This window comes from Plectropomus leopardus, chromosome 22, assembly GCF_026936395.1.
Source record: "Plectropomus leopardus strain MGB_pleo_1.0 chromosome 22, ASM2693639v1, whole genome shotgun sequence".
Taxonomy (NCBI): Eukaryota; Metazoa; Chordata; class Actinopteri; order Perciformes; family Serranidae; genus Plectropomus; species Plectropomus leopardus.
In genome coordinates this window covers 6,982,734-6,994,487 of record NC_142197.1, presented here as the reverse complement: position 1 = coordinate 6,994,487, position 11,754 = coordinate 6,982,734, and the positions used below count along the sequence as shown (strand labels likewise).

The 11,754-nt window shown below is 41.5% G+C and overlaps 2 protein-coding genes across 6 annotated transcripts; both read left to right on the top strand.

Annotated features, from left to right (window-relative positions):
- The first annotated feature begins 1,020 nt into the window (after window positions 1-1,020).
- LOC121961645 (E3 ubiquitin-protein ligase TRIM35-like) lies at window positions 1,021-6,194 on the top strand. 2 transcript variants are annotated; one of them, XM_042511702.2, is made up of 7 exons: window positions 1,021-1,235; window positions 3,413-3,859; window positions 3,974-4,069; window positions 4,174-4,404; window positions 4,497-4,519; window positions 4,608-4,726; window positions 5,187-6,194. In XM_042511702.2, the coding sequence occupies exons 2-7, from the start codon at window positions 3,437-3,439 to the stop codon at window positions 5,729-5,731; spliced, it is 1,437 nt and encodes a 478-aa protein (XP_042367636.2). In that variant the 5' UTR covers window positions 1,021-1,235; window positions 3,413-3,436; the 3' UTR covers window positions 5,732-6,194. The 2 variants fall into 2 exon arrangements, with proteins under 2 accessions (XP_042367636.2, XP_042367635.2); XM_042511701.2 differs by lacking the exon at window positions 1,021-1,235 and adding an exon at window positions 3,062-3,213.
- Window positions 6,195-6,326: 132 nt separating this feature from the next.
- On the top strand, window positions 6,327-11,265 carry LOC121961643 (protein mono-ADP-ribosyltransferase TIPARP-like). 4 transcript variants are annotated; one of them, XM_088073066.1, is made up of 7 exons: window positions 6,327-6,791; window positions 6,891-6,926; window positions 7,464-8,298; window positions 8,846-9,014; window positions 9,165-9,352; window positions 9,471-9,740; window positions 10,468-11,265. In XM_088073066.1, the coding sequence occupies exons 3-7, from the start codon at window positions 7,475-7,477 to the stop codon at window positions 10,913-10,915; spliced, it is 1,899 nt and encodes a 632-aa protein (XP_087929192.1). In that variant the 5' UTR covers window positions 6,327-6,791; window positions 6,891-6,926; window positions 7,464-7,474; the 3' UTR covers window positions 10,916-11,265. The 4 variants fall into 4 exon arrangements, with proteins under 4 accessions (XP_087929192.1, XP_042367632.2, XP_087929191.1 ...); XM_042511698.2 differs by lacking the exon at window positions 6,891-6,926; XM_088073065.1 differs by having other exon boundaries at window positions 6,327-6,931.
- The last annotated feature ends 489 nt before the right edge of the window (window positions 11,266-11,754 follow it).

The following is an 11,754-nucleotide window of genomic DNA, read 5'->3' as shown; positions in this document are numbered from 1 at the left end:
GCTGTAAAATAACTGCAAAAAGACCCACAACTCCAAAAAGACTCAAAATAACTGATAAGAGACACAAAATAACTACAAGGAGATGAAAGTAACTACAGACAGACACCAAACAACTGCAGTGAAACACAAAACAGTTAAAAAGATACACAAAATAGGTGCAGAGAGACACAAAACAACTACAAAGAGACACAAAATGACAATAAGAGAGACACAAAATGACTACAAAATAACTACATACAAAAAAAGGCTTTGCAGTAGAGGTGGTTGGGCCCTCTGCATGCCTGCGCCTAGGGGCCCATTGTCTCATAATCCGCCCATGATGTTAATCCACATGATGAATGCACTGACATCTATTGTAAACTACTGCACTGAAACAGGCTTGCACAGACATAACAGGGTGTTCAAAATGTCCTATAAACATCAAAAATGTAAGTGCTTCACTGCCCAACTGAAGTGGAGCTCAGCACGTCTTCAAAAAAAAAAACTCTGAGTCACTCCAGGAGGGAAGTGAAGAAATTAACAACCAGCATCTGCTGAAAACTCAAAACCTCCTATATGAACGACAAACAGGCCATCTGTGCATGTTGCTATACTCATATCAAAAAAGCAAAGAGGCCATAAGTGCCGTCAACTGAAGAAAATGAAGCGGGATTTAAAGAAACTTTTGCAAGATGAGTTTATATTCACATTCATCATGAAGGTGACAGCCGAGTACAGAATACTCTATCAGTCAGGGGGAAGTTTTTATTTCAATCAATCATTAAAATCAGCTTCTGCAGCTCTGGGTCAAAATGAAAATATTCCTTGAAACTCTGTGGAATACCAAAAAGTGACTAAGATGAACTATTAAATTATTGCATAGCCAATAAAATAAAGATTAAATGCAGTGAAAAAGGAGTTGTCTCGGAGGCTGTCCTGGCCGACATCAGCAGGCAATTAGCTGACAGGTGAGGGTCGTCAGCTGATTAGCCTCACCTGGGCCTCTCAGGATACAAAAGCTTGCCAATGCTGGCACTCTGGTTCTTTCTTCCAACTGCTGACATCCCCTCTGCACTGCTTCATCAAGGAGGTTGTGTTTGTTAGTTTGTCTGGTAGACAGCAATATAATGGAAAAACTATTGCCCAAATTTACATGAAACTTGGCGGAAGACTGTTACATGGCCCAAAGAAGAACCCACTGCAAAACTCTACACATTAACCACCAAACCATCGATACACTGCAAGAAATTATCAGGGTAAAACATTGTTGCCATCGTGTCTTTGTTTTCCCACATTTCTAAAACAGCACAAGACATCTATTATTTAAATACAAAGTTAGCAGGAGGATCCCTGAATGTGATGAACAACTGAGTGTTTTGTTCCCTTTAACTCAAGTGATTATGGTGACGAACTGTTGGCTCTAATCAGACTCCAGAGAGAAACGCTGGGGCCAAACACAGCACATTAACAGGCCTCAGGAGCTCCCATACAATCAGAAGAAGAAACTTCTGGATGCAGTTAATCAATTTACAATCACAGAAGCACAGTCGATGGGTGCAACTGGACTCCAAGTGGACAGAATGAAAAATAAAGATAAATAGAGCGTGCACACTGATGCCCTAAAATTGTACAATACATTTATCAAAGAGCAAGCACCCACAGTGAGCAGACTCTATTTTTCTCTGTCTGTTTGTTGTTGTTCTGTGGAGCATAAAAATAGCAGTGCATACAGGAGAGGCGTCCTGGACACTTACAGTACACTGTGTGATAAAAGAGGACAGAAACATGAAACGAGTGTCACTGTACCACCGCGATATGGAGTGATAAATTCACAGAAAAGTTTTCTTGTTAGCATTTTGATCAAATCAAATGATCTGAGGGTAATTTGGAAAGCAGCATGGTACAAACTGCTGTATTTGCTGTTGAATGAAAGATGAAAATACCGAATTTAGCACAGCAAAGCCCCATAACAAGCAAAAACTGAATGTGCAAATAGATTACACTGGCCATTTGACTACATAATATGCTCAGCAGTTGGCTTTAGTTGCACACTGAAGATTTTTTTGTATTTCGCCACTAGATGGCGACATATGCTGACATATACAGTTTTCAATATAGTTTTTCTCCAGCGCATAACACACACAAAATTAAACTATGCACACAATTCTGAAAACTTGAAGCTTATATATCAACCACATGACTCCAGACTGCTGAACCCTAAACACAATACCATTGTTTCACCCAAACAGATGTACTAATCACATTTTAGCAAAACTCTAAGCATAAATCTCATTGATTCGCACACTTTGTTTACGTGTAAAACCCTTCAAAATGCCACAACCTATCAACCAATATTTCACATCTCACCTGTTGAAACTCAATTATCCAAATACTCCAGCCATGTGGAGCAGCATGGAGAACAGAGAGAAAACAATTATTCTGCATTCAGTCTGCTGAGCATTTTTACTTTATTACAGTGACAAATAAGCATTTGCTTTGTTACCTTTTTGAATTTGTGCACTGAATTCATCATTAAACACAGGTTGCAGAACCATTCTGATCAACTGCAAGTGACTCGGGAAGATGTCAAGTTTGTAAAAATAAAAACAAACAAAAAAAACACTTTACTTTGAATTACAGTTAATTTCCAGCACAGAGCTTTTATTTTGAAATGCTATTTCTGTTTATTCTTGCAATATGTTTTATTTCTCTGTGTTCTCGTTTTGTGAAATTGAATTAATTGGATTAAACATGTGGTAATTTATCTTGTGGCCTGTGAAAGACTAAGGAGAAGTCTGGCTGGACCAATTGAGAACCTCATGTTTATGGATGCTTAAATTAAAGTAGTTTTTACTTGATGCTAAGAGTTTAACGCAGTTCAACAAACAAATCTTGTTTCATTTGAAGGCTTGTTAGCGCCCTGCAGAGGTGAAAAAATGCTGTATTTCGCAATTAAAAGCAAAATAAGAAATAAGATCTGAACAAATAAATATAATTTAGTATAACAAAAATGCTTCTTTTTCCTTTTATGTCCTCTAATTCACCTGGTAACCCTGGATTTCTCCCTGTGCGCAAGTGATTTGGGCTGTAAATGAGCTGTTTGGGGTCAGTCAAGGGTTAAAAATGCCTGCTCAGCCTCTGAAACTCCGCCTCCTTTAGATGACTCAACAAAACAGGAAGCAGGAAGCGCTCGCCTCTAAACACGCAGATCTGTCACTGAGCTTTGCTTGTGAGGTATGTTTGGCTTTAACTTTGCTTATATGAAACTGACAGTAAACCAGTTTGAGCTGAAAGGCTTTAAACGCTGATGTGGTTCAGCAGAGCTCACAGAGTGAAGTAAAGACACCATAAATAGACTTTAAAGCAAGTGACTGTGGGTCTAAAGAAGGGCTCTCCCTGTGTTTGATCCTTTGCCCTACTTTCACTTTCACAGTAAATAAGTAAGCTAAGGGTCCGGATGGCAGGCAGGCGCTCGCTCCCAGAGGTGGACCTCTCCTGTCCCATCTGCTGCGAAATCTTCAGGGACCCGGTGGTCCTCAAGTGCAGCCACAGCTTCTGTGCACCCTGTCTGCAGCAGTACTGGAGTGGAGGAGCACGCAGCCGAGACTGTCCTCTGTGCAGGACCCAGAGTGTGGACGAACCGGTGCCCAGTCTCACCCTGAAGAACCTGTGTGAGTCTTATATCCAGGATAGCGAGGGCGTGGAGGAAACGCCCGGGGAGCTGTACTGTGACCCGGGGGAGATGTGCCCTCTTCACGGGGAGAGGCTGAAGCTTTTCTGCGTGCCGGACAAGGAGCCGATCTGTGTGGTCTGCCACACCTCGAGGAGGCACAAACAGCATGATTGTTGCCCCATCAGCGAGGCTGTCGTAGACGTGAAGGTTAATATTGATATGCTTTTACTTGGGACTGCTTATTTTTTTTATTTTTTTTGAGTAAATAGCTGTTATGAACTTTAAAGATTAACCTGTGCCTTCAAATTAATTTCCACTCAGGAGAAAATGAAGTCTGCCCTCAGCTCTCTGCAGGAGAAGAGGGACACTTTTGACAAAATGAAGAAAAACTACGAGGATACTGTGGCATGCATTCAGGTGGTGGTGCTCTTTTGGTGACATTTCTGCTAAAAAATATCATGCAATATTAGAATGAGTTTTGTAATTTCAATGCCGTACTTACAAAGTGGATTTTATTTCAGGTCCAGGCTCGATTTGTGGAGAGGCGGACCCGAGAGGAGTTTGCAAAACTTCACAGCTTCCTTGAAGCCGAGGAGGAGGCCAGGATGGAGGCGCTGAGGGGGGAGGAAGAGCAGAAGAGTCGAGCAATGATGCAAAAGATCGAAGAAATTACGAGAAGTATTACGTCTGTGTCCGAATCCATCAGAGTTTTAGAGGAGGAGATAGCTTTGGAGGGCATTTCTGTCCTTCAAGTAAGTTAAAATATGAATTAATGCATGCACACTTTTATAAAAATACAATTTTCATTTGAAAAGATGTAGTCACTTTGCCTTTTTTCCCCCAGAAATGCAAGGGGACATTGGCAAGGTGACAAAAAACTTTTATCTGCAAAACTTTTATTTTTTCTCTGCTTTCATAAGAAGACACATAAACTTTGTAATTCTGCTCCCTGCAGAGCTAACAGCCCAGTGGAAGATCCAGTTATGGCTCCAGGAGCACTCATAGATGTGGCCAAATATCTGGGCTCTCTGAACTTCCATGTGTGGGAGAAGATGCATAAAATTGTCAAATACAGTGAGTACATACTCAAAAATCCTTTTTTTCTTCTGTTTACATCCCCTGAAATGTCTGACCCTAACTATTCTGACTGTGTCTGTGCAAAGTTTGTCATTAGCGAAGTTGCTTAGGTTTTTTTTTTACAATGTCAATATCATATTTTCAACTTGAGTCTGACTCAACTACAAGTCATATGACTCGAGTCCACACCTCTGCAAACAAAGCAGTGCTGGAGAAACTAGAAAGTGAAACTTAAAAAGCAAATAAAAGAAAGACAGAGCAGATCTGCTGCCAGCTTCTTATCACAGTTTTACATGGAAAGAACTTGCTAAAAAAAAGATAGTGTTATGATTAGTATTTAAAACGTGTCTGGAGAGGGACTTTAAACTTCACCTCATCATGTATTCCTGAGGTGGAGAAAAAGCTTGTGATTCTGAATGAACTACAGTCAGCTGACAATCTGCCATGTTTTTCTCAGCCCCAGTGACTCTGGACCCTAACACCGCCGCCCCGTGGCTCGTCCTGTCAGACGACCTCACCTCCGTCTCTGACAGTGATGAGAAGCAGAGGCTGCCCGACAACCCGGAGAGGTTTGACCCCGACACCGGTGTGCTGGGCCGCGAGAGCTTCACCTCAGGCAAGCACGCCTGGGATGTCAACGTGGGGGATAACACGGCGTGGGTCGTTGGCGTGGCCAAAGAATCAGTCCAGAGGAAAGAGAAAGTGGCCTCTGTGCTGAAGAACGGCTACCTGAGTGTGTACTTTTATCACAAAATGTACTTTGCAGGCACCTCTCCTTTAACAAGGCTGAACTTGAAGAGGAACCCGCAGCGGGTCAGAGTGCAGCTGGATTGTGATAAAGGCAGGGTGTCTTTTTACGACCCACACGACGACACGCACATCTACACCTTCAAGCATGTCGACACTGAGAAGGTCTTCCCGTATTTCTGGGTGGGCTGTCAGCAGTGTCCTCTGACGGTGGAGCCGCTGGAGGTTTCTCTGAAAGCTGTTGAATATTTCTGAATTTCCACGTCATAACTTTAACTTTTCGTCAGCACAAAGGGAATGGGAACAAAGAGAGGAGAGCTCTCAGAATCTGAAATTCTGTGTTCAGTAAAGTCTTGCAACCTTGTCCATTTTCAAACATAATTAATACTTTGCCAGTGCACTTTACAGTAAGCGATTGCATACTTAATTTTGATCTCTGCACTTTGAACTACTATAGAAGGGCCCCTTTTATTTCTTCATAAATGTTTTGCAACATACAGTCTGGTACCATAATGTGTGTTTTAAATATTAACCAAAATTATAGCTGTTTGATGGCTCGAATTTTGTGAAATGATTTTTGAATGTGTATTTCAAACTCTAAAGGTTGTTGGTATTTTTAAGCACTACTTTTCTTTATAACTACAAATGTATAAATGTGCTTTTTTGTGCAAATACTAATGACAGTGCTAATTAACCAATAAATTATTTGCAAATATCACGGCTTTGCATGCTTTTGTGCAATCTGCAGGCCCTGTCTGTAGTTAAAAAATACATGTTTGGCCTACAATAATAAAAAAGGGTGGTTTTTTAGGTGTAAATGGTGCACATGACTTTATAGGTTATGAGTAGTAACATGAAAATTGTTCCATATATAATGAACAATTGTATAAAATTATTACAAGGCAGTGTATAATATAAAATCAACCAAAGCTCAATTTTTCAATATTTGAAAAGAAAAACATCTGACAGCTTTGTAACTTATAATTTGATTCAATATCTTAAGATGAAACTGGCTTCTTATAACATGTTATTAGTGCATGGTTATGTTAGATTACCTCTATTGCAACAAAGTGGAAGAACACCCTGTGTGTGCTTTTCATGAGCTCATTGGTTGTCACGAAAGAAGTTTTATAATTGTAAAACAGCCATCTTTCTCTATATGTTGGTATGCTACTGTAATGTTTGACTGAATTTTTGCTTTCTGATTATTCTAACAGCATTTTAATGCATCACCCCTCCCACTTCACGTTGTGCAGCTCGAGACGTTGACACCCTCCTCCTCTTCCTCACCGAAGGCGAACTGGATGAAAGATGTGTGAGTATTAATTTTATTTCTCGGAATAAGTCGTAGAAATTGCACGACTTTCATAACTTTCTGGGTGCAGTTAACGTGTGTGAAGTTGTATTTCCACAGAAGGGCTCAGCGTTGAAGGCCTTTGAAGGTGTCACGGTAAGGTTAGTTAATTAGTTAGTCCTTCATTAACGGAAGCTTTCAGCTGCTAGTTATGCAAATAGTGTCTTTAGTTAAAAGCTAAGTGTTGTGAATTTACAAACACAAAAGGTGAAGGTTTTGTCATTATTTTAGGGTTGGGTTAACTTAAATTTTGTGCTAATTTACAGAAATTGAACAGTTAAAATGCTGTTAAAATGAAAATAATAGTTATTTTTTTCATTCTCGATAAATTTGTTAAGTATTTTGCCAATGACAATGAATTGATTAATTTTGAATTAGTTTGATTATTAAATTAGTTGGCAATTAATTTAATAATTGTTGGGTTGCAGCGGTGTCCCAGTTTAAAAGGTAAACTATGGTATGAAAATTGAGGGTTTGCCCCTCGGTTTTCATTCTTTTACTGGTCAATGTAACTAATAGTACTAATTATTTAATACTGTGATACCACAATATTTTCAAAGAGAGTTATCGTACAGTGAAAACTTTTAATTCCCTTGCAATTGTCGTTATCAACTAATTGATGAAATATTGCAGCTCTATCCAAGATGCCGACTGTTTCATCCAGCAGAGGGGCAAAGAGAAAGCTGGCACTCGGGGTTATTTTAGAGCCACAGTCCAAATCTTCCAAAAGCACATTTCTGAGCCCGAATCTGATCCTGCTGGAAATCCCTCCTGACACCAACACCAGCCTCCCAGTGTGGGACGCCATAAGATCCCAGCAGGCCGACATCGCCTGGACCGTCAACCCCTACAGCGTCAGTGTTCATTTCACCCCTGTGACCTCAACGCAGGGGAGGAATACAAACTCCACCCAAAGTCAAAGCACTCCCAGCGCAACACAGAGCTCAGCGCCTTCATCTGCAATCCCACAGCCTCAGATGGCGATCCAGTCCATCCCTCAGCTGCATGGTGCCTCCCAGAACGCCTCCGTCCTGCTCACGCTTTCCCAAAACAGCATCCAGGCAGTGCCAACTCCAGGTCAGCTCATACCTCAAAACCCAGCTGCCTCCCTCATCGTCTCCCTGCCGCTCATCATCACCCAACCACAGCCTGCTCTTCAACCTGCCAAAACACCCGTCATCCAGACCCCACCAGCCACCCCCACCAAGCCGCAAACCCTGGCCAAAGTGCCCGCCTCCTCCCCGTTCCACACAAAGAGCTCCTCTGACGTCCAGATCTGTGACGACTTCCTCCTGGGTTTGTGTCAGGCGGAGAAAAAGTGCAAGATGCATCACACTCCCTACCCGTTTCACTGGCAGCTGCGGAGTGTGATCTCCCACCAGTGGATCGACTTCCCCCCTCACTCTCAGGTTTTAATGGAGAAGATGTTCTGCAATGTCAGCCGAGAGATTGTTTATATCCGGGATGGGTGAGTTAAAGCGAGAAAGAAGTTTTACAGCATATTAAAAAGGTGCAGTGTGATAAAGACACTTTTTTGTTAGAGTGTTGGTGACAGCCAGTTAAAGCTGGGATAGGCAGAAATCTGGAGAAAGGAAAAAAAAAGGGCAGAATCTGAAAATACACCCTCCTCCTGTAGCTCTCTCCTGTGGCTTAAGCCCCTCCCACCAGAGCACCACGGGCATATTCAACACGCTTTAGGATTTTCCCTCACATACATTTATTTTTGGCCATGATTAAACATCTGGTTATGTTTTGACTTTCTGGTTATATATTGCTTGTCTCGGAGTGCAAAGCCACTCTGGGCACAGATGGAGCAGCAGAATATCAGAGGCAGTCAAAGTGAAACTCAACGATTAATTGCAGAACCCAGCCTAAACATTTGGGCTTTTCCGGTTGTACACCTTCATTAACCTGTCATTCCTTTGAAGGAGGGTAGACGCCAAAATAAAACTGCCTACTCCAGCTTTCAGTGTATTTTAATTGTAACTTTCAATGTTATTTTGCCCACTCTTTAGACATGACCGCAACTCTCTGAGCTTTGAGTCGATGGAATTTGACGACCAATCAAAGTATGATAAAGTTAGACGACTAGCTAACTCTGACAGTCACATCAGGAGCCCTCACTTCCCCAGTAAATGGATATTCTACTGGTGGAACAACCAGGACTGGGAGGAATACAATAAGGTGAATGATTCCACTTTCTCGTTTGTACTTTAATCACTTCTTGGCTTAATTTTTTTTCAGTCTGTGCCCTCTATCAGCTTTCTTATTTACCAGAAGTTGTACCCAATGCCATGCTTCAGAAGCTTCCTGTTCACTGAGATCTCTCTGCAGGATGCATCAGCCTTGCTGCTAAAAAGTTTGAGCAAAAAGGAGCCAGAGTGTACCCTCACCATCGGCTCACAGCGGTACAAGGTGGACTTCATCGACATGCAACAAACCAACGTCACCACAGGGTTCGAGAGAGAGATTCGCTGGAGACCCGCCTACCGCTCCCTTGATTCCATACAGCCTCACCTGCAGTGAGTGTCCATTTTTCTGCCCTTATTCAGAACAACTTTGTAAGAAAATTCCTTAAAACAGTCCCGTGTGTCCTCTTCAGTATATAATACCCTCCCTCCCTCTACACTCCACACCCAGGACAGGAGTCCAAACCGACTCCACCCAGCCTGCCACTGATCCTCCAGCAGCAAACTTCAACGTGGACCCTCTGAAGGAGTTCAGCTCCTGGTATCCTCCAGTGTGGTGTCCGTCCCCAGAGCAGGACTACAGTCTGGTGGACGTTCCTGCAGGGACAGAGGCGTACCGCAGTGTCCATAACCTGTTCTGTGAGAGTCTGCCGGAGACCAGAGTGGACATCATCAGCATCCAGCAGGTCCAGAATCTCCTCCACTGGGACAAATACCAAAGGTTCAGCTGCTGTTTGTGTCTGTTGCCTTAAAAACCATAAAGAGTTTGATTTTGGGTTTTGACCAAAACACAACACTTACGTGGATCTCTACATATCAAGTATAGAATTAACTCTTTAACACCTGGATTGACATCAGTTTTCTTGTGCTGCATTCAGACGGCTCTCACGAGCATTTAAATCTCTGAAACCCGAGAAAATTGGTTTGATTTCTTTCAAAAAGACAAAAAAAAAACATAATGAGTAACTTTGTGAAACATTAAAAAGTATTAGGTGACAAGGAAATGATCTGGATTATAAGATATTACCAAAAAACATGAAAAAAATGCCCAGAATTTTTCTTTTTAGCATTTTCTTGAGGTCCTTTTCTTTCTTTTTTTTTGTTTGTTTTTGCTTATTTTCAAGTAATTTTCTTGCAACTTTTGACTTATTCCTTGCTCATTTGTGGGCCATTTTTTAAGCAATCATAAGTGTGCATTCAGTTGGTCCAGTAGTTTGTGAGCTGCGGACAGACACCTGGTAGAGATAACTAACTGAGCAAGACAGCAGTAGACATACAACTCCTGTTTTCTGTGATGTAATTATTGTTTTTGTCAAGTCTGTTGGCTTAGACGAGAGCATAAATACCAGCTTTAGTTCCCCATTGAAAACATCTGTCTTGCGGCAGAATTGAGCATTAAATATATTTTAAAACGCATTAAAACATTTGTATGTGTGTTCTCATCTCAGGCACAAAGCGTACATGCAGAAGCAGCACGCCAAGTTGAGGGAGCCTCTGGAGAGACATCTCTTCCACGGGACATCCAAAGAGGCTTCAGAAGACATCTGCCACAACAACCTCGACCCCCGTTTGGCCGGAGTCAACGGGACGTCCCACGGCTTCGGCACCTACTTTGCCAGCACCGCCTCCTTCTCCCACACCTTCTCCTCCATGGCGGGGCCAGGCAAGGTCCGCCACATGTTTCTGGCCAAAGTCCTGGTGGGAAAAGTGTGTCTTGGTAGAAAAAACTACCACCGGCCGCCGCCGCTCAGCCCCAAGACGAAGAAGTTTTGTCTCTATGACACGTGCGTGGATAATGTGGACGAACCCACAATGTTTGTAGTTTTTGACAGCTGTCAGTGCTACCCGTACTACCTCATCAAGTACAAAGACCTGCCCAGAGAGGTCGAGATTTGATGCAGAGGCGTCAATAGAAGTGGAGGTAGTTGATGTTGATTGTTCAAAGTGTTGGAGTTGTAAAATGACCCGAAATGTTTTTAAATGTTATCAAATGTTATCACTTGCGGTTACAGATAAAATGTGCAATACATCAATTATGTGACATGAAGTTCCACTCGATAACAACGAAGACATGGAAGCAGACAGTTCAAAGTTACAATACACTTTTTTTTTTTCAAAATGTCTTTATTTTGGTTATTCAAACATTTTACATTTGTATTGATGGAAATAAGTACTTTTGTTTATCTTGTAGTGTTCGGAATCAAATTGACATTGGTCATGTTTATGAAAATAAACTGTTCACTGAATACATTCATCTCAGTTTGATCGTCCATATTTTTTCATCTGTTAAAAAACAGCCATAAATCTGGGTGTGTGTCTGTTTTGAAATAAGAGGCTGGAATGTGTTTCACTGAAGAATTAAAAGCGTATACATTTCAAAACATTTTCTATAAATTCCTCTTTTTTTCTCTCTGCAAAACTCTATTGCACACAAAATGACAAAACAGGATTTTCATAAACTGCTGGCACACACGTATTTTGCAAATGTTGATGACATTAGTTTCCTTAAAACCAGGTATTGTGACCTGTTTGTTTGCATGTTATCTGAGCAGGAAAAAACCTTTACAAATCGAGAATATACCCCTGAAAAACACCTTTCCCTTAGAGCAGTGGTTCCCAAACTTTTCCTTTAAGGGACCCCATTTCTATCTGCCTAAGCGATCTTTTTTTATGAATATTTAATATTATTTTCAATGCTTAACAATAACAGTACAGAGCAGCTGATAAACTGTAAA

Coding starts and splice junctions, on each gene's coding strand:
- LOC121961645 (XM_042511702.2), top strand. CDS start 3,437: ATGGCAGGCAGGCGCTCGCTCCCAGAGGTGGACCTCTCCTGTCCCATC. Junction 4,070..4,173: donor ATACTGTGGCATGCATTCAG/GTGGTGGTGCTC, acceptor ATTTTATTTCAG/GTCCAGGCTCGATTTGTGGA. Junction 4,727..5,186: donor GCATAAAATTGTCAAATACA/GTGAGTACATAC, acceptor TGTTTTTCTCAG/CCCCAGTGACTCTGGACCCT.
- LOC121961643 (XM_042511698.2), top strand. Junction 9,353..9,470: donor TCCATACAGCCTCACCTGCA/GTGAGTGTCCAT, acceptor CTCCACACCCAG/GACAGGAGTCCAAACCGACT. Junction 9,741..10,467: donor CACTGGGACAAATACCAAAG/GTTCAGCTGCTG, acceptor TTCTCATCTCAG/GCACAAAGCGTACATGCAGA.